Source organism: Trichomonas vaginalis, chromosome II (assembly GCF_026262505.1).
Source record: "Trichomonas vaginalis G3 chromosome II, whole genome shotgun sequence".
Lineage (NCBI taxonomy): Eukaryota > Parabasalia > Trichomonadida > Trichomonadidae > Trichomonas > Trichomonas vaginalis.
Genome location: NC_067204.1, coordinates 14,439,018 through 14,458,516, shown reverse-complemented (window position 1 = coordinate 14,458,516; position 19,499 = coordinate 14,439,018). Strand labels below are relative to the sequence as shown.

The 19,499-nt window shown below is 31.6% G+C and overlaps 9 protein-coding genes across 9 annotated transcripts, besides 1 other annotated feature; 3 read left to right on the top strand and 6 right to left on the bottom strand.

The window, feature by feature from the left end:
* Positions 1-368: 368 nt before the first annotated feature.
* Positions 369-1,667, top strand: TVAGG3_0544200 (nitrile biosynthetic process; the record flags this gene model as incomplete). The annotated part of the gene is made up of 1 exon (XM_001580398.1): positions 392-1,555. The coding sequence occupies one exon, from the start codon at positions 392-394 to the stop codon at positions 1,553-1,555; it is 1,164 nt and encodes a 387-aa protein (XP_001580448.1).
* Positions 1,668-1,922: 255 nt separating this feature from the next.
* TVAGG3_0544190 (uncharacterized protein) lies at positions 1,923-2,458 on the top strand (the record flags this gene model as incomplete). Its single annotated transcript, XM_001580399.2, has 1 exon — positions 1,946-2,437. One exon carries the CDS (start codon positions 1,946-1,948, stop codon positions 2,435-2,437), a length of 492 nt encoding a protein of 163 aa, XP_001580449.1.
* A 415-nt stretch (positions 2,459-2,873) lies between these two features.
* Positions 2,874-4,706, bottom strand: TVAGG3_0544180 (EF-Hand domain C-terminal containing protein family; the record flags this gene model as incomplete). Its single annotated transcript, XM_001580400.1, has 1 exon — positions 2,955-4,703. The coding sequence occupies one exon, from the start codon at positions 4,701-4,703 to the stop codon at positions 2,955-2,957; it is 1,749 nt and encodes a 582-aa protein (XP_001580450.1).
* A 383-nt stretch (positions 4,707-5,089) lies between these two features.
* Positions 5,090-7,330, bottom strand: TVAGG3_0544170 (armadillo (ARM) repeat-containing protein family; the record flags this gene model as incomplete). The annotated part of the gene is made up of 1 exon (XM_001580401.1): positions 5,212-6,621. The coding sequence occupies one exon, from the start codon at positions 6,619-6,621 to the stop codon at positions 5,212-5,214; it is 1,410 nt and encodes a 469-aa protein (XP_001580451.1).
* A 58-nt stretch (positions 7,331-7,388) lies between these two features.
* Positions 7,389-9,060, bottom strand: TVAGG3_0544160 (Rab GTPase binding; the record flags this gene model as incomplete). The annotated part of the gene is made up of 1 exon (XM_001580402.1): positions 7,646-8,827. One exon carries the CDS (start codon positions 8,825-8,827, stop codon positions 7,646-7,648), a length of 1,182 nt encoding a protein of 393 aa, XP_001580452.1.
* A 53-nt stretch (positions 9,061-9,113) lies between these two features.
* On the bottom strand, positions 9,114-10,067 carry TVAGG3_0544150 (putative DNA-binding domain family; the record flags this gene model as incomplete). The annotated part of the gene is made up of 1 exon (XM_001580403.1): positions 9,450-10,037. The coding sequence occupies one exon, from the start codon at positions 10,035-10,037 to the stop codon at positions 9,450-9,452; it is 588 nt and encodes a 195-aa protein (XP_001580453.1).
* A 112-nt stretch (positions 10,068-10,179) lies between these two features.
* On the top strand, positions 10,180-11,894 carry TVAGG3_0544140 (uncharacterized protein; the record flags this gene model as incomplete). The annotated part of the gene is made up of 1 exon (XM_001580404.1): positions 10,187-11,863. One exon carries the CDS (start codon positions 10,187-10,189, stop codon positions 11,861-11,863), a length of 1,677 nt encoding a protein of 558 aa, XP_001580454.1.
* A 59-nt stretch (positions 11,895-11,953) lies between these two features.
* TVAGG3_0544130 (uncharacterized protein) lies at positions 11,954-12,957 on the bottom strand (the record flags this gene model as incomplete). Its single annotated transcript, XM_001580405.1, has 1 exon — positions 12,287-12,949. The coding sequence occupies one exon, from the start codon at positions 12,947-12,949 to the stop codon at positions 12,287-12,289; it is 663 nt and encodes a 220-aa protein (XP_001580455.1).
* Positions 12,958-15,381: 2,424 nt separating this feature from the next.
* Positions 15,382-15,429: a mobile genetic element.
* A 2,673-nt stretch (positions 15,430-18,102) lies between these two features.
* On the bottom strand, positions 18,103-19,368 carry TVAGG3_0544110 (protein serine/threonine kinase protein; the record flags this gene model as incomplete). Its single annotated transcript, XM_001580406.1, has 1 exon — positions 18,307-19,248. The coding sequence occupies one exon, from the start codon at positions 19,246-19,248 to the stop codon at positions 18,307-18,309; it is 942 nt and encodes a 313-aa protein (XP_001580456.1).
* Positions 19,369-19,499: the final 131 nt, after the last annotated feature.

The following is a 19,499-nucleotide window of genomic DNA, read 5'->3' as shown; positions in this document are numbered from 1 at the left end:
TTTTGGAAAGATTTTTTGAATCCAAAATTTGCATATTGAATATTCATATTCTCATCAATCTGTATTTCCAAACGTCATTATGCTCCAAATTTAGTTCTTATTTTTTTGCAATTGCTTTTCTCTCAAAAGTTGATTGACAAAAAAAATTGTGAAAAAGGTCGATATAAAGTATAAAAAATAGAACGCGGTAGCAATTTTATAAACACTTTTTCTCAATGAAAAAATCAATAAGTTTTTAATCAACTATATTCTTCTGCATGATATGAAACAATAATATTTTGAAAGATTCCATCTTCCTTTGTGAAGTCATTTTCAGAAATCTCAGTGAATCCATAATGTAAATAATTCAAAAAAAATTTTGCGGTTTTCAAAAAAAAAGTCTGCGAAACATATGGGAAACGAGGTGAGCTATGCTCGTCCCTCATCCGCCAATTTCGAGTACCAAAGTTTGCAGCCCATCAGCATGCCCAGAACAGGAAAAGAAAAAGCGGCAAATAATGCAGATTTTGCAAGAGATAATCAACCATTTGGAAATTGTAGTCTCCTCAAAACAGCATTTACATGTCTCTGGTCAATAAAAACACCGCATGGAATGGCCCCCATACCGCGCTACGGTCATTTTTTTGCATTCAACGAAAATTCTAGAAACGCCTATATCGGATTTGGTGTTTCAGCCGCTGGTACCTTGCTACAAGACGTATGGTGCTTTAACATTGATTCTCAGACATGGACGAGAATTCATTTAACTGGGGAAGTTCCAACTCCCAGATCTGGAGCCTCAGCTTGCCTTTTAGATGATACAATTATAGTCTTTGGAGGTATTCAGAATAATACTCTCTATAATGACTTGTATACAATAGATATTAACACAGGTCAAGTTAAAATGGTGAGAACAAATGGATATCCTCCTCCTGCGCGTTCCGATTGTTACATGGGCTTTCATGATGGCAAGCTTATTGTTTTCGGTGGGTTTAAGAGCTCCATTTACTCCGATTTGTTTGTTTTAGATACCCAAAACTATGAATGGCATGAAGTCGAGATTACGGTTACTTGGAGTTGTCAAGCACCCCACTGCCAGTACGGAAATTATATTTATTCTTACGGAGGCGACAAAGGTTCAAATCTTCTCATAATCAACATTGATGATGAAACTGCAACGATTTCTCCATGCATTGGAGCAGCTCCGGTGCAAGATCCAATCAACGGAGCTTTAGTTTATTGCAACGGATACTTAGTTTGTTTTGGCGGAAAAACAAAGAACGAATTAACACTTGTTTACGCTTTAGACTTAGAAACAAACTGGTGGTTTGTACTTTACGTGTCTCCTGATCAGGATACAACGACATTCAGCGATGGTCAAGTAAGCAACGGAATATTTTTGTTGCCATCGTTCCATTCGTTCAGCGCGTTCTACGATCCGGTGAATAGATATATAATAAGCTTTTTGGGAGTGCCTTTTATGGATCCTCCTTCGATTTTTTATATTAATGTTGGTCAGTCTTTTCCGATAATTAACCTAAGAAAGGACATGATCTGTATGTATCATTGTAAATAGAGGTTAATAATATTATATTAAAAAAAATCAAATTTAATGTTTTCTATGAAATTTCAAAAAAAAAATCTTTTTTTGATACTTAAATCTCTCAGAAACTTTGCGTTATCAAGATTTTATTAAAATGAAGCAATATTTAGAATTGCTTCTAGCTGATATCAAATCATCAAAATAATTAGTTTATGATTCAAGTAAATAAACTTTATTATCACGTCTCTATGCTGAATTAATGTAAGTTGGTATTGTTTGAATGGAAGATCTAACAGAATACTGTTTTCCACAAATATCTCCGTTAAACACTCACATTTGATTCAATTTTTCTTTAAAATACGTCAATATTAATAGAAAAGTTTACAAAATTTTAGCCAATAAAAAATTTATTTTTGAAGGATGATGCTTGCATTACTCTCGCAGTTAGTCTCTTCAACTGTTCAGTGCCCAATCGGAACACAATATTTCTATGCTCAAGAGATCAATAAAATAATTGCACCAAATGAATGGTACTACTTCATGTCTTCTATGTCTAAAACAAACACAAGACCTGTTTTTCTTGTTTTAAAGCCAACACATGATGTAACAGTTTACCAATCACGTCAATCTGACTGTCCAGATGAAGATGATATTCTCGTTATGGAAGCCAAGGCGAATAAATTAAATAAAGTTCAAGTCCAAGTATACAACGAATATGGTTTCATGAACTTTGGTGTGAAGAACTACGATTATGAAACATATATAGAATTCCATTTCGATGGACAAGGACCAGAAAAGATTTTCTGGACTCCCGGTAAGAAGTTGTTCTGCCTTATCGTTGCAATGATTGTTTCATTAGTAACAATTTATATTTATCTTACCAATCCAGTTCCAGAACACGAAAAGAACGACTAAAAACAACCTGTTAATTCAAAAATTACTATTTTTATTTTCATAAAGCTTAATATTATATAAATTTTAATAAGAATCAAAAATCCACAGCTTTGAATCTCAATTAAATGATATGGAGCGAACAATTCAACTATAAATGCAAAAATTCGTGCTCAAGAAGAATCAAAGCAACAACTCAATCGAATAAGAGATAAATTTTCTACTCAAACTGATGAATTAATATCACTTAAATGCCTATACGATCAACTTTCCTCAAATTTTGATCGCTTTGTTCTCATGGATACTGAAGCAAAACTTTAATTCTATTTAAGAAGATATTAAATCTTCAAAGGGCAAAGTAAATGTGCTTTGGTTATCCACGCAAATAATCTTTTCCGGGTATGAATCGTCATAGGAGTAGGAAAAAAAAATATTTTAATTTACAAAAATAATCAAAGCATTTTATTTCAAGATTGGATATTGTTTTTTCCTGATACCAAAAGAAATTATATAAAAAATAGAAATATAAAAAAAATTACAATTATTTTGTGAAGACGCCAACGAAATCGAAGTAGTTAAACATATTCTTATCATCAGAATATCTTCTTGCTATTGTAATTGCCTGGTGGTATTGCAATCTCAAGACTCTAACCATCAATTTCTGTGCATCGTCCTTAGGAATAAGTCCTTTGAGTTCTGGATCCTGGGCTTCCATTTCCTTTCTTAGTTTTTCGATTCCTTCTGTGTTCTTTCTGAGATTTTCAATAATTGCGCTCAAATCTGCAACAGGATATTCTTCAGGCTCAGCTTCCATCTGGTTGTAAGCGTATTCATCAGCATCTGTAAGGATGAATCTGTATGAATTGACCATGATTTCAGCTCCGACATAGAAATCTTGGGCAATAAAGTTACGACCAGCGAGCATATTCTTGTAAGTTCCCTTCTGGATGAATTTGCCGCCCTGGAAACCGGAGTTGCGACGTGGGGACTCGAAGATCGCGAGTTTGTCGTCTGCTGTGTAGAATGCGATGACGAAAATACGGCCATCGTCAACTGGATTTGGATTCTTGAATTCGGCCTTGAAGCGGAGAACCTTGCCATCGTTGTTGAGCAGCTTGACAATGTTCTTGCGTGGTGGCTTTGGATGTAATGAGTGGCAGTAGCCAAGAGAGTCCTCTTCGTCGCCCCATCCGTTATATGGAGGAGCTTCGGATGTAGCAAGAGAAACATCGAGTGGATCTTTCTGCTTGATTGGTGTCCAGTCGTGGATACCGTACTTGTCGTCGAGGAATTGTTTGGTAAATTCATCTGCATCGTAAATTAAGAAGTTTCTGCCGAAAGCTGTGACTGTTTCTCCAACCATGAGGTCTTGATCTGAATATGGCTGGCCTGTACGTGGGTTCTTAAGGACTGTTTTAGCAAGGAATCTTGCAACTGGATCTCTACCTGAAGAAGGCTCGTTGACTTGTCTGATTTCGATACGGCCATCAACAAGGAAGTAGATGATAACGAATTTGCGCTTTTCGCCGAAAAGATTCTTTGAATCATCCCAAACAGCGTAGAAACGGAGGACTTTGCCATCGTACTTGAGGAAGTTTGCAAGATTTGTTGGATCTGGGTTGCAATGAGAAACACGAATTGGTCTCTCTGTAAGTTTTCTTTTGATTGTGTAGAGATCTTCTGGAGCTTGTTCTGAATCAGCAAGCTGGATGCCAATGGACTCCATGTATTGACGTGTGAATTGATCACAATCGTAAATATGATAAACAATTCCGGAAATATCAATATTGACGCCAATTTGGAAGTCTTGGACAATATATGTTGAGCCATAAGGTTCTGCATTTGGATTCTGAACACGCATTCTGCGAAGAAGAACGCCTTGTGTCATACCTGAGTTTCTTGATTTTTGCTCTTCAATCATGACTGTATCATCTTCTGTATATACATAGATATTGACGTATCTAATACGATATGTTTCGCCTGGTGATTCTGTGAGACTTTGCTGGAAGTAACCGTAAAAACGAAGTGTATATGCTTCCTGTGGTTCGTTTGGTTGAAGATCTGGAACAAAAGATGTGCGTTGTGTTGCATCTGGTTGTTGACCCTGAAGAGCTGCAAGCTTCTTTTTGGTTTCTTCTATTTGAATATCAAGAATATTTGGATCTGGCATTGTTGTTTTCATAAGGCCGTGAACGACTGTAAGCGTCTGATTTTTTGGTTTGTTATTTGTTCCCGTAGCTGAACGAAAATCGTATCCTGGGAAGAATGGAGATGTCTTTGTACTCAACATTTTCTTCTAACGTAGGAAAAAACCGTTATTTTTCCCCTATCAATTTATTACTGCAAGAGCTATAAAATTAAAAGAGGCTAATACAGTACTAATTGTTTTTACTCGTAAAATTTTCCTATCTGTATTCCCATAAAAATCCAGATTAAAAAGTTGTAATCTAGGGAATCTCAAGCTATGAAATAGAAACACCAAGAGATTATTTGCATAGTATTAAGGTTTAACTATATAAATTTTGAACAATGCATGAATTCCTAAAATCATTCTCCTCGGGAAGTCTCCGCGTACATGATCTACTTCCAGGCCCTTATTTTCCACCATATAAACATTCATCATGAGCAGCTTCTTGTTTAAAAAACGAACATGAGATAATTCAAGATAGTGTTATTCAACATAATGCTTTCATAAATAGGGAATAGGATGTTAATATGTTAGATAATGATGAAAAAATGGATGATGTTATTGAAACTCTATATCTTTATTGATTAATAACAAAATAAAAATTAAAAGTCTATTCTTCATCAAAGTGAAGAGCTCTCACAATTTCCATAATTAATTCACTTAATTTTTCATCATCGCAGTTATCATCTATTTCATGCAAGTATTCATTGAATTCTTCTGTCTGAAAACATTCAACAACTGGATCTAAGATTCCTGAGAGATCTGCTTTGTGTAACAAGGTTTGTATTGATATCAAAACATTCTTGTAGTCTATTCTTTTATCATATATCATTGTTTCTACAAATTTTTGAACAATAACAGGATTAAACAAGTTTTTTATCGTTTCTGGTTCACATTCCTGAATAATTGCCGATGCAAGACTCAAGGCTGCAAGTTTTAGCTTATAATTTCCATCTTCAAAGCTGAATTGAAGAACTAATGGAATTTCAGAATTATTTATTTCTTCATCTTCGATAAGTCCATCAAGCATAAGGTTGGCAAGTATGGAAATACCCTTTTTGGCTACTTCTTGATCGAAATGACGTGCACAATTTATTAATGTAAATAAATAGTCCGGATAATCATCAAGACTCTCAAGTAGTTTCTTTGTTGGATAGTAGAAGATAGATTGAAATATAAATAGGGCTGTATTCGTTAAATTAACGCTCATTTCATCAATTGAAGGTCCAAATTTGTTTATTATATTCAGTAATCTCGGAACAATGTCATATTGAATTGCAACACCTCTTGTTTCCTTTTTAAGATCCATTTGGAAGAAATTTGATAATCCTATTGCGCATTGATCGAGAATTGTTAGTCCATTCACTTCTGGATCAAGCTGTAATACAAAGTATGCTGCCATCGCGTTAATATGGCCGACATCCTCAACAGAAATTGTTTTTGTTAATTGGGCTAAAAATTGGACAGAAAAGAATAGTCTTTCTGTTGTCATAAGTCCTTCTTCGTTAAATACTATATCTATTCTATCAAAAACTCCTTTTTCAATTAAAAAATCTGATATTTCTTTCTTTTGAATTAAAATTGTAAAAGTTTGAATTATCTCGTCATAGTAATCAATGGAATTTAAAAATATATCGATTAATTGTCTATAACATTGAGTATTTTCGAAAATTGGAACAATTTCTTCTTGATTGCTATCATGAATGACTGAATTAGTCACGACTATAGCTGGATAAAAGTTTTGTAATTCGGAATTTGCTAAATAATTAGAAATACAATCGAAAAATAATGGATATGGAAATACTTCCTTTGGAATGTGTCTACCTTCTTTAAAAAGCTCTATAATATGCTCTAATACCTTCATTTCTGAAAGAAAGTCTGCTTGTGTATTATATAAATCAATTTGTTCGATATCTGACATAAAAAGGGCATCTGAATCAACTATAAACTCTTGTTCCTTTTGGTCTGTGTTATCTACTTCATTTTGGTCATCTTCTTGTAAATTTTTGTAATCATTCATTACATTATAAAAAGTGACAAAATGTTAATATCCTCTTTAATTTTTATCATAACTCTATGCCTTCTTGGCTTTCTTGTATACACGCAATACAAAGTTCTCAAAATAGTATCGGACTTTGAAACTAAGAACTTAAATCCACTTGATTCCAGCAAAGATTTATCAAAAACTTCGAAACCAACATTATATGCTTATGCTGCCGCAATGGGTGCATTACTTCTCAATTTCTTCTCCCTGTGGGCTGTCTTCTTTATTGAACTAGGTGCAGGCGCCGCATTTTACTATTTTATTACTGATTTTTCCTCATGGTTCGAGCCACGTTATCTATTTAGAGATCTTAGCAAAATTAAACTACGTCATTCTATTATGTTAGTAGCCAGTTCTTTATCAGGATTATTAACATTAATAATATTCATCATGAAGAAATAAAATTGTATTTAATATTTTATTGATAAACTATTCATATTTTATAAATATTCGCTTTAAAACTTAAAATAATTGTTTTTTATAAAATATCGATATATTAAATGAAATAATAGCGATTTACTGAGGGAATGTTAAATAATGAGATAGTACTTGTGTTTTGGTGAGTATAATAGTCGAAATACAGCAAAAAATCTGTCGGAAATAATCGCATTCGATCACAGGATCATCAAAATCGATTAATACTATAATATATTGGATTCTTGTTCCAATGTTAGCTATTTTGCCGGCGAATTAAAATGTCCATTTTCCGATCATTATTCGTTTCAAAATCATTTTATGCACGTTGAAAAAAATTTTATGTCCGCTATTCAAATTAAGCACGTTTTATGCAAGAATTTCAATGCAACAATAATAAATGTCATCGACATAAAGTGCTTTTAAATAGTATAAAGATTTATATTTTCGAGATATGTGAAATCAATCAAACAATTTCAATGAAATAGCCTCTACGATTATAAAGATAGATTAATAAGGGAAATATATGCTGTGTGGTAAGTAAAAAATGAAAAAATGATGATAAATAAAATAATTAACATGATCTTTATTGTATGCTTATAACTTTAGACACTCCTCCACGATTATCGCCAACAATAACAGCCAGGTGTTGAATAGATGACTTTTGGATAAAAGCAGCAGCGTTTATCAAATATTTCTTTCCGTATTTGAAACCTTCGTAAGTCTTTGATCTATCCTTCAAGAATGATCCGAACAAGCCGCTGCCTTTGAAGTATTTTGAGTGGTCAACAGGCCAAATAAAAACTTCGCTTGTATTTTCACTTGGTGTCATTAAAAGTTGGTTATCAGAAGATACCGACAATCTCAGTTGAGCCTCTTTACTTTCGTGGCCTAGGAATTTCCTAACAACTGAGAAATTCTCTAAAGCATATAATCTAATTCTTGAATCATTTGTTGCGATCAAGAATTGTTCATTTCCTAAGAACTGTATAGATGTAACTTTTTCATTCGATGTTTGTTTTTTGCCACGAGGGCCGGCAATAAATTGAGTAACATAGCGAAATTCTGGCATTGTATAAACGAAAACGAAACCATTAAGGCAGCCTATTGCGACATAATTGCCATCGGGTGAAAAGCCTGCAGCTGTTGGTGGTGAAACAAAAGTAATTCTGTGAATAACTTCATTTTCTCTAACCGACCAAACAAAAACAGTATTTCCTAATGTTGCTGCTAATATTATTGAAGAGTCAGTAGGCAAAAATGAAACAGCAGTGACAGCATCTTCATGTTGGAAAATTGCTAATTCTTTTTCTGCTGTAGGGTGCCATAGTCTGACTGTAGAATCTAATGAACAACTAAGAAGGAAGTTGTCATTAGAAAATTCTAACATGACTACATCTGACGTATGGCCTTTGAAAGCTCTGAGTTGTGTGAGACCACCATCATTTGTGTAAATGATTACTTGACCGTCTTCGCCACCACTTGCAGAATATTTTCCGTCGGAAGAACCAGCCACGCACCAAACATTGCCTTTATGAGCAGGTAAATAGTCAGCAATTGCTGTTCTCTTAAAAAATGGATCTTTTTCTTGATTATTAAATGTTGTAAACTGAAGTTCCTCGGGAATTAAATTCTTTTTGCTTGTGCTTTTGGAGCGCATCCTGTTCGTAAACTCATTATTGCTACGCTCCAATTCCTCTATGCTCATGACTGTTCCATTGTCTAGATCTTTTATCTGGAGGACAGGATCAGTATCATTCTTGTTCATTAGGAATATAAATATAATTTATGATTACAAAGATAAAATATATATAATAATGGTCAAAATAAAGCAATAATCAAATGGGATATTTTTCAAAAAAAAATTATTTGACATTGAAATTTTTTGAATGCCTATTTCTTTAAAAAGTGACATTGTTGGGAACTTTACAATTTTGACTTGTTGATTTTATTGACGAAAAAAAATACTTATTATACGGAGAATAACGATTTCATGATAGCCATCAACGGTTATTTCCTTATTCGATTTTGAAAATATAGTTGGTCTTTGTATTGGTTTTCAAACTGAAGGAACCACGTTTACATGCCGCTAGTCTACATGGAAGTGGTTATTAAATTATTGAATTCATTTTCAAATTAGATGAAAACAATAAATCAACAGAATTTTAATGTTAAGACTGATATAATGTATCTATTAAGAAAATTTGTTATATTTACAGTTGGTGAGATATAAAAATGAGGCTTTACCTGTTCAATTTTGATAGAAATAAGATGATTTATACTGAAGAATAGCAAATGTTGTTGTAAATGAGGACATATATCCACAAATTAGTATTATCATAATATATTTAAACTTAATTTCTAGTCGTTAAAATAATAAAAATTACAATTTATTTTTCTGAATGATGAATACATAATCCTACGCCAGATTGTGCAGGAAACTGACATTCATTAGCATTTTCGTCAACAGCAGAGCATTTTTTAATAAATGACTGAGATTTGAAGTTCGGGTCTTTAGAAAGATGATTTGAGCAATAATTAAATGAAGGAATTGCCATATTAAGGCATATTGGTTCTTGGCATATTTGAATTGGTTTCGTCCATCCGATCTTTTGTGCTTCTTCATTATAATATGTAGCTAAAGCGCGTTTAAATTTAAGTAATTCTTCGGGTGACTCGAATTCTCGTCCTGGTTCGAGTCTTTCTAGTTCACTCGATGGATGACTTGTAGATATTGCTGTTTGTAACTGAGAGAGTAAAATTTCGAATTGTGACTGAACTACTGCCTGTCTTAAAACATCAGGCTGTATTGCAGGACGTGGCTCTATTTGTGGTAAAGGAAATTCTTCAATATCTGGAACTTGAACTAAGTCTGATTCATTAATTACTCCATTTCGATGAATTCCAACACCAACTGGAATTCTTTCTGAAAATCCACCAATACCATTATCTTTTAATTTTTGAAGAAAATCATCCATTGTGAATTTGAAATCTAGGGAGAAATAGTGATTACCCCCAAACTATTTTTCACACAACGAAAATATCAAAATATTGCATATGATGATAATGTTATCATTCTCTTAAAAAATTGGATGATTGAAAAAATTTTGACAGATTTGTCGCATCGATGCATTGCTCGATCCCGACATGGCCAACATCATCTAATAATCCTGCATCCTTCATTCCTGTTATAATTGATTACTATCCCTTTGACTGGGATAAGCAAAAAACAACTTTTGAAAATCAACAACCGGAAAGATGTCCTGGTTGTAGGTATATCATAGATTCTCAATGCACGTGGGAAGGTGAAAAGGTTAAATGCGTCAATTGTTCCAAGATATTTAAGCCAAATAACAGTATATTAGCACAAGAACAATCACAACACAAAAGATTCCTATTTAGGCAACCTATCACATACAATTACAAGCAAATATTAATTTTTGCAATAGATCCTTATTGTTCTGAAAAAGAAATGTCATATATTCAAAGTTTTATTACTGTAGCTATTGAAGCGTTGCCTCCAACACAACAATTTCTTATTTGTATATTACGCAAGCAATACAATGTTTATGTTTATGTTTTTGATAATAACGTTGTTACCTTTGATATTCCACATAACATCCTTCTCTCAAAGCATTTAAATATTCGTCGAGATCTTGCTAACAGAAATAATCTCAAGATTCTTGAGCCATTTATTCGAAGTCTACAAGCTGAAACAACTCGTAGCCGTGGAATTGATGATTTAATCGGCCAACTTAGAGGTGATGATACATGTTTCTCTCGAATAATATTGTTTGGTAATCAAGGCCAATTAAGCAAAGAAGAAAAAAATATATGCGTTGACTGGATTTCTCCATCAATGGTTTCAAATACATCATCTATCAACATTGATGGATATTTCTTAGATACATCGCTTTATGCATACGATTCTGATACCAGCCATGAGCAAATCCGTAAGCTAATCGAAAAAGCAACATCCGAAGATCAATATTACAACGTTACCATTAAAGCAGAGGTTACAAATTACAGATGCAGCAAGACATATTTCCAATATGCTTCTTGCGCCTCCCATTTCTACCAAACTTTTTTATTATCGCCACATAAATTTTTGTGTTCGATTCTTCCATCAACATTTGCTGTAGAAGTCAAATACGAACACTTTAAAGGCGATCAGGCGTTTACGGAGATCCAATGGTGCTCTCATTCTTATCCGAAATCAGAAAACTTTATTCCTGTCGCTTCTGGGGTCGACGCGTATCAGCTTATGCCATATTTAATTTCAAACCAAATGCTTGGCACATTTGTTAAAAATTTATATGAAGCATATCAGCAAAACGTCAGTATTTTCCCAGGAGACGAGCCAGATACTACTTTTTCGATATTCCCGAACCTCCAGCTGTTTTTATGTGTTCATTACGACGGAAGACAGAATATCTGTTCATCACCTTATCAAAGTCGTTCTTTTCTCAGTTACCATAGTAGGTCTGCCTCATTCTATCCCAACTTGATGCTCTGGAATGACCAGGAAACTCTTGTTGCTACCCGATGCATTATTAATTATTATTTCTATGTGCAAATGCATTCCCCGCCTATTATAGTTTTCGATGAATCGCGCGCTATATCTGTTTTTATAGATGATGAGATAATTCCCGGATCAAAGTTAGATCACGCGATCAAACATGAAGAAGCTGATCGTTTTCCAAAGCCTGTTATAATGATCCGACCAACTTCTCAAATTCCTATGATATTCTCAGAATATTCTGAATTATTTAAGAAAATTCAGACTGCTCTGAAAAAAGCTTGAATTTTTTTATTCAACTTTATTTGTATGTAAACTATTATCTGTATTTTGATTTCTTTATTTAATATAATTTTATTTTTATCATTAACTGTTGAAAAACAAAGTAATATCAATTTATTCCTAAGGCATGATAAACAAGTACAATTAGAATTACTTTTTCTAAATAAAATATTAAATAATTTTAGAAATCTTTGGCAATCCTATATTTTCTATTAAAAGATTGAATTAAGTATCAAAAATTATGGTTGATGCTAGTTCTTATGGCTTCTAATTACTTTAAATTTCAAATGAAAATTAAAGATTTGAATTCTAGATCTTGAAACAAGATATCTATCTTCAAACAACATTAAAGAAGTACCTCATTTGGGAAAAAAAATTTATAATTATTGATAAAAATTATAAATTTTGTTTTTGTATTCCAGAAATTTAATTGATTGCACTGCTATTGACTTTATCAGCCATTATTGCAAAAAGAATCTTAAACAGAGCAATGAAAACTGCTTTTTCATCTTTTGATAAAAACATTGGATTTGAAATAGTAACACTTAAGTTAAATATGCTACTTTTGAACACATCCATATCAATTTGTCCTTTAAAAATTGATAATTCGTTTTGAAATATCTTTTGTACGGATTCATTATAAATATATTCACTCCACATATGTGATTCATCTAATACGCATTTGAATGGATTAACAATGATTTTAAAATGATCTCTGATAGTATTAAAAGTTTTTTGAGCTTCTTTAACATTTAAAACATACTTAATGTATTTCCTATCTTCTAAGTATTCGCGTAATTGTGTAAATGGCTCATGCACAAACAATAGTGGAGAAAATTTTTTAGAAACATTAAGAATTAAAGTTGAAGATTCTGAAGAAGTAGAAAAGGAGAATGCAATAACAATGTTTTCAATGTCATTAGAATCGGATTCAATGATTCCTGGCAAAATTAAGTGCAAATAAATTGGAATTTGAGACTCAACAATCTTTTTGACCCACTCACATGCAGCTGTATTTAGTGGATCATTTTGTCTTGACAATGCAGATATTCCATCCAAAAAAATAATGGGAGGAAGTGTATTAGTCATTATATTTTATATCACATGTCACAGTCATAATTCTTCAACTCGGTGCGATACCAACGCCATTTGTTACCATGGAGTCGGTGATTATAAAAAATGTAAATTAAGGAAGTTAATGTTGAATGTTAAACACAAATCTTCTACGCCCATCTTTTTACATCTCATACTGTAATTTTGATTCAAGAAACTATATCACATTCACATATAGAATTTGCACATTCATTTTTAGGGTTGCAATTTTTGTGAGCGCAATCAATGATGGAACAGTAAAAAAATGAAATTTATGAAACGAAAATATTTAATTTAGTGGTTCAAATGTCTAACATTGACGAGGCTTAAGATGTCAAATTTTATTGAAAATTTGAATGACAATGAAAATCAAGAGGTAGGGCAACGATAGAAAATTTTTGGAAAAAAAGTTCGGAGATCTTAAACGTATCATATTCCCTGCATGGTTTGGTATCTTCCGCCATGCGTTGTGCCAAACATATTGACACTTTCCAATAATTAATTTATGGTATGAGTCACAGAGTTAGATTATAAAAAGAAAGTAAATAATTGCAATTAGAAATCATATATGTCGGAAATCAAATGTTGATGAGCAGAAACCTTTTACTCATCATAAAAGAGATAAATCACTAAAGATTTGTATACATTAAAATTTGATATTTGGTGCTCGAAAACTGTCTGATGGGACTCCTCCAAAATGAACCAATCTATTGCTGAGGACCAAATTAGATGATGTGGATGGTGTATTCTCTAATTCTAACTTAGGAAGAATGGGAACAAAACGAATGACGACAACAACATGTCAAACATAGATTAAATATCTATGAATCAATAAAGTATACGTGCATTGAAGGTGATAACGATCACTTGAGGCTTATAACTCTTTGACTAAATTATGCAATAATTAAATATAATCATTTTTATATTTTTATACTGATAGTAATTAATATACTATCCTGCTTAATAAATGGTATGATCAAATTTGTTTGAAAATTTAATTATGTATATGAAACTATGTCTTCTATATAAAAATCAAAATTTTCGGACGAACCTAGATTGAACCTTTATGAAAATCTATCATTTTTGTTAATTGAGTTAATATGAATCTTTTACATATGTATATATAGCATTGATAGCTTATATAATCATGGTTTATTCCATATTAACATATTTTTTCAGTTAAATTTGTTAATAATATCATGTAACAAATTAATTCAAGATTAGAATGTCTACAAAATGCTAACAAATAAGAACAAAATACGATTTCTCGACTTAAATTTTAATATGGAGTAGTTTTTCGTTTAAATCTAATTAAAAATGAATAAAAACTTATCTTGTACTATTTTCATTCAAAGATTTTAATAATGTAAATCATGCATTTTCATAATTCAGTACAGTTCTTTTTAGAATTAAAGTTGATGAGGATGATATTTGTGATTTAAAATAATTTGTTAATGTTCACCTTTTATTCATCACCTTGTGGTATGCCCTAAAGCAATAGCATTATCAATTCTGCTGAATTGATCAACTCAAAATTCCAAAAAAAATTCAAAATTTCAAAAATGAAATTAAACAATTTGAATTTTCACATGAAAAAATCAATTTCGAAAAAAATTTGGAAAATCAAAGTATTTGATAATTAGTCAAATAATCAATTTACATCGTTTTTACTCATAAAAAACAACTAATTTTTGATTTTGATATCATATTTGATAAATACTCATTCCAGAGTTGACGTAATGTATTAATTATTGTTAGAGATATTGCTTTCGCAGCAAAATTCTTATTTCATGAAAGAAAAAAAAAATGATTTTATTCCAACAAAAACAAGTAAACAGATGAATGGAAACGTACTATATTTTCATAAATGTAGTAATCAGCGTGTCAGCTTTTGTTTATCATGTTCGAGTCAAAATGTATTAACTTGTAATAAGAAATATTCGAAGATTATATGAAGTATTGAGCATTCTTTGTAGAAATATTTGTAATTCATTACTAACATATATAATAAAGTTGTTTTTTTTTCCTTATTGCAATAATTTTGTCTGATTTTAATAACTTTTCATGTATACGAGTTGTGTGAATATGCATCATAATATGCGTAAATATACTTATTTGCGACGAATAATGTGGTTGCATAATGGAGGTGCTAAATTTTGATTTTTAATATGGGGCTTTGGTATGTATAATCATGTTCTTATCTCAACGTAGGAGTATTGGTGCAATATGATTAAAATTTACGAGGTTGATCTTAAATTGAATAATTCTGGAGTATAAATCACAATGCAGCTAATTCTATGTTAAAGATAGATACAGATTGTAGTAATCAATTAGGGAGTACAAATTCATTCTTTCATTTCTGTCGTATTGAGCAGAAAGGAAGAGATCATAACCCTAGGAAAAAAAGCCCAAATTTGTCACTTTTCATAGTACGTTAAACTCAATTCGCTCGGCGAATGCCGAGCACACGTACTCATCATTCAACATAATATTCTCATTCTTTGGTTATTATAGTGCCAGACAACACAAGATTTCAAAGAATTACTTGAGTTTTCAATTAATCTTAATCCGATTTTAGATTTATCGAGAACTCCATCATCACAATCACATACTTCAGTGCGGTAACTACAATTATCCATATACAGAAGGAAGTTCTTTTCGAACAACTCATTTGGAGTCTGTTTTGGAAAGAACTTCTTTCTGTCCGACTTAATTTCATAGTTCCTGATCAACCAAAAGACAGAAACCACACACTATCTACTTAGGAAAGGAGTTCTTTCTAAATCTTCCTTAAATTGAGATTTTACGAGAGATAACCCTTCTATTGCACTTAAAAATGAACATTTTGATATCTTTAGTATCACACATGGTCATATATAGTATTTCATCTACATGAATACATTCATCTTTCGAAGTCTCTCATTAAATGGGAGGCTTCGAAAGATGAATCGTTTTATTCATACAACTTTAAATCTCGAACACATTTAGAGAGTGAGTATATCATTTTATTCTTGTTTTGAGTTTATTCTGATTCAAAATTGCAGTGAAAACAGAAGTTCACACATCATATCTGAATGTGAGCTCATCTATACTTATACGATCTCAATACCTCCACTCTAAGCATAAGAGGTGAAGTTATATAAAAATTATCAGATGCGTTGAAGTCTCAAAAGTATTGCCTGAATGCTTGTTTCATATTTGTCCAAGTAGTTTCAATGAATAAATGTATTGTTTATAATTTCGATTTATTTTTAGAAAATATCAATATAAACCTTGTGTTATTTACATCTCATAAATTCTCTGTCTAAATCATATAAAAGCGCGTTTTACCTATGAACAAGAAATCATTCAATATTCATGGTATATTTATAATTTATACGATTCTAATAATCAATATTATATCCTCATAAATAGCAATATATTTTGGTAATCTATGAACATATACAATTTGAAATCAAATTTCATTAGTTAGGTTCTTGTTAATAGTAAACCATTATATTTATTACTAATAATAAAATCTATGTGTCGTATTGAAATTCAATAAAATTACTTATTCGGCCCAAAAAAACAAATTAGATAAAATTTTTCTTTTTTATGTAATTTTTGTTTTTCATTTTTCTCAAGATCCTAAGTTATGTTCTAATTTTTGACATCTTATCCTATCATGCTAGGCTATATATTATAGCATATCCAAAAGGCAAGGAAATCTATCAGAGAAGCCTTTTTGACCTATCGTTGCCCTACCTCTGAAAATCAAATTAAAAATAAAAGTGACAGACTGAATGAAAACATTATCATTAAAATACTATATGATAATTTCGATTTCAGTCTGCTTATCGCTACTTCTCAAACTATGGTTCCACTCTAGCAATGTTGACGAGTTTGTTTTGCGATTGCAACAAAGTTGGATAGCAATTTTTATTATAACTAATCTATTAATGGCAATTAGTTATAAAACACTCCACAAAATCTATAAATATTTCATCCTACCCTTAGCAATGGAACAGATTACAGAAATTTCGACCTTTACTTACTATTTGGCCGTTTTCCTTCTTCTAGGAATGATTCATTACAATACAGATACACTTTTTAGATTTCTTGTATTATTTGACATAGTTGACCTGTTGTATTTAAGTTACATTCTAAGTTTTCGAGTGAAATATTTAAGTTTGCATCCGAGATTTCAAAAATTTTCATTTCATCGTAACTTGTTTGTCCTTCAATTCGCATGCATAATATTTTTCTGCATAATTTATAGAAGAATTTACTTATTTTTACAGACTGTATATAATCCATTCGTAATGTTCATGAGTTTCATCATTATATCGTCAATAATGTTTTGCTTACAATCAATTATACAGCATTGCTTTGTTTTTATTGATCAAACAGGAAATATTCAAATCATTAGTGACGTAATTTTATATTTATCCCTTTGCGCTTTATCAGTTTATTTCTTTATAGATCATTTACTCTCGGGTTACTTACCATTACATTTTGGGATGTCCGCATATTATACTCTTGGAAAAGCTTTTCTAATTGTTCGTGATTACTTAACTGAACGAAGTCTTCTTAATAATTTACGTCAGGAGTACAAGAGGCCATCCGAAGATGAAGTCAAAGATGAAGTTTGCTTAATCTGTCGGCAAAGCCTGACCACAACTGACAGTGTTAAACTTAAATGCATGCATATATTTCATATTGAATGTATTGAAGCTTGGGCAGCACTTCATAGTCAATGTCCAATCTGTCGGAGAGATTTTCTCTCTGACTCATAAATATAGACTGTTTTGTATTTTGTTTGTCATAAAGTATATAGAGTTTCAAGAAATTATAAAAATTTTTAGGCATCAATTTCGGATTATAAGGTTCCTAATCCGATCAAAGAAATCTTAGAAAGCAAGCTCATTTCATCTGATTTTCATAATAAGTTTCAGATATTAATATTATAATATATGATACAATTAAAATTCAAAAAATTCAACGAAAAATGCGAGTACCAATACTTTTAAATTAAGACGACTTATGTTTTCGAAAAGTTACAGAGTCTTAAATGAAAATAATTAAATCCTTTTTCTATATATCTGTACACATAACAATGCTGGAATGTCTTTGACTATCTACAAGAAGTGGTGTATTGATATCTTTCATAAGTATATATTGGTCATTACAAAAAAAGTTAATAGGGACAAATTTATATGTTTCACAAGTCTCTTTTTGCTATTTCATTTATATAACATTTATTGGTGTTTTTGAATTATATAATTCTATCATTGTATTGTGTTTTTTCACTCTTAAATTTCGATATTTTTAATTCAGAGAAAAAAAATAGATGATTTTAATATGAATAACAAACATTATTTTTTACCTTCATTAGAATTATATAAAACCTTTTGGCGATTGAAAGATTTAAACACTTCAATCGAACTTGCAGCTGCAATTGATCTTTGGAGTCTAATTGTCATCAGAGATGCCTGTAGATCAGATTGAGCATCTTCAATAATTGATTCGGAACAGTTTCCATTGATCCAGGCTGTTTCTAGAAGGTCATCAACAGTAGATCTTCTTTGTGGATCTAATTGGAGCATTCCTTGAACAATTTCACGTGCATCTTCAGATATTGTTGACCAAACATCATCATCAAAGACGATTGGGTGTTCTTTGATGTATGTCGCATCATTTTTCTTTGTAAATGGATATGGAGGAAGTCCTCTGAGTAGTAAATATAATATGCACCCCAACGACCAAATATCTGATGGAGGTCCGTATGGTTTGCTCTCCAAAACTTCTGGAGCTGGAAAATCATCGTATTCAAGAATATGTGATTGAATTTGAACATCAAGTATCTTTGCTAGATAGAAATTTTTGATTTTGAATGGGCATGATTGTTCATTTGATAACATAATATTATAAACAGATAAATTACGAACAATTATATTATTTGAATGCAAAACTCTTAATGTATGAAGTAAGCAGAATGCAATTGTAGATATGTATCTCTCGGAAAGAATTGGATTTGGAAGTAAATTTGTAATTAAATCGCCTGCAGGAACGATTTGCTGAGGAACAACAATAAAATCTTGATCTTCGGTGATATCGTAAACTGTTGTGAGTCCTATGAAATCAATATCTGGAGGTTGAATACTGACAATCTGTTCTCTTGGGAAATTTTTATAATAAATTAAAATTGATACTTGTCTATCACTTTCTGCTTCAACAGCATTGAAAGTACGAGAAAATGCACTGGCATCATAGAGCTCAAGTGTCTCAAAAAGTCCAAGATAATCATTTACTTGCATTTTGTCACTTTTTTGATGATGAAATTTTAGAAAAATTTTATTTTGCCAACCTTTGGATTGGGTAAAACGATGCTTTCTTGATTTTGGTAACGGATTTACACTATGTAGATACTCTATGACTAATAGACGAAGAATGGAAGAAAACTGCAAGAGCGATTTCGAGATAATATTATTAAAATTAATATTCGATTCTATGACCTGCAAATAAACGTATTTGTACTATCAATCGGTTTTATAGAATAGATTTTGCG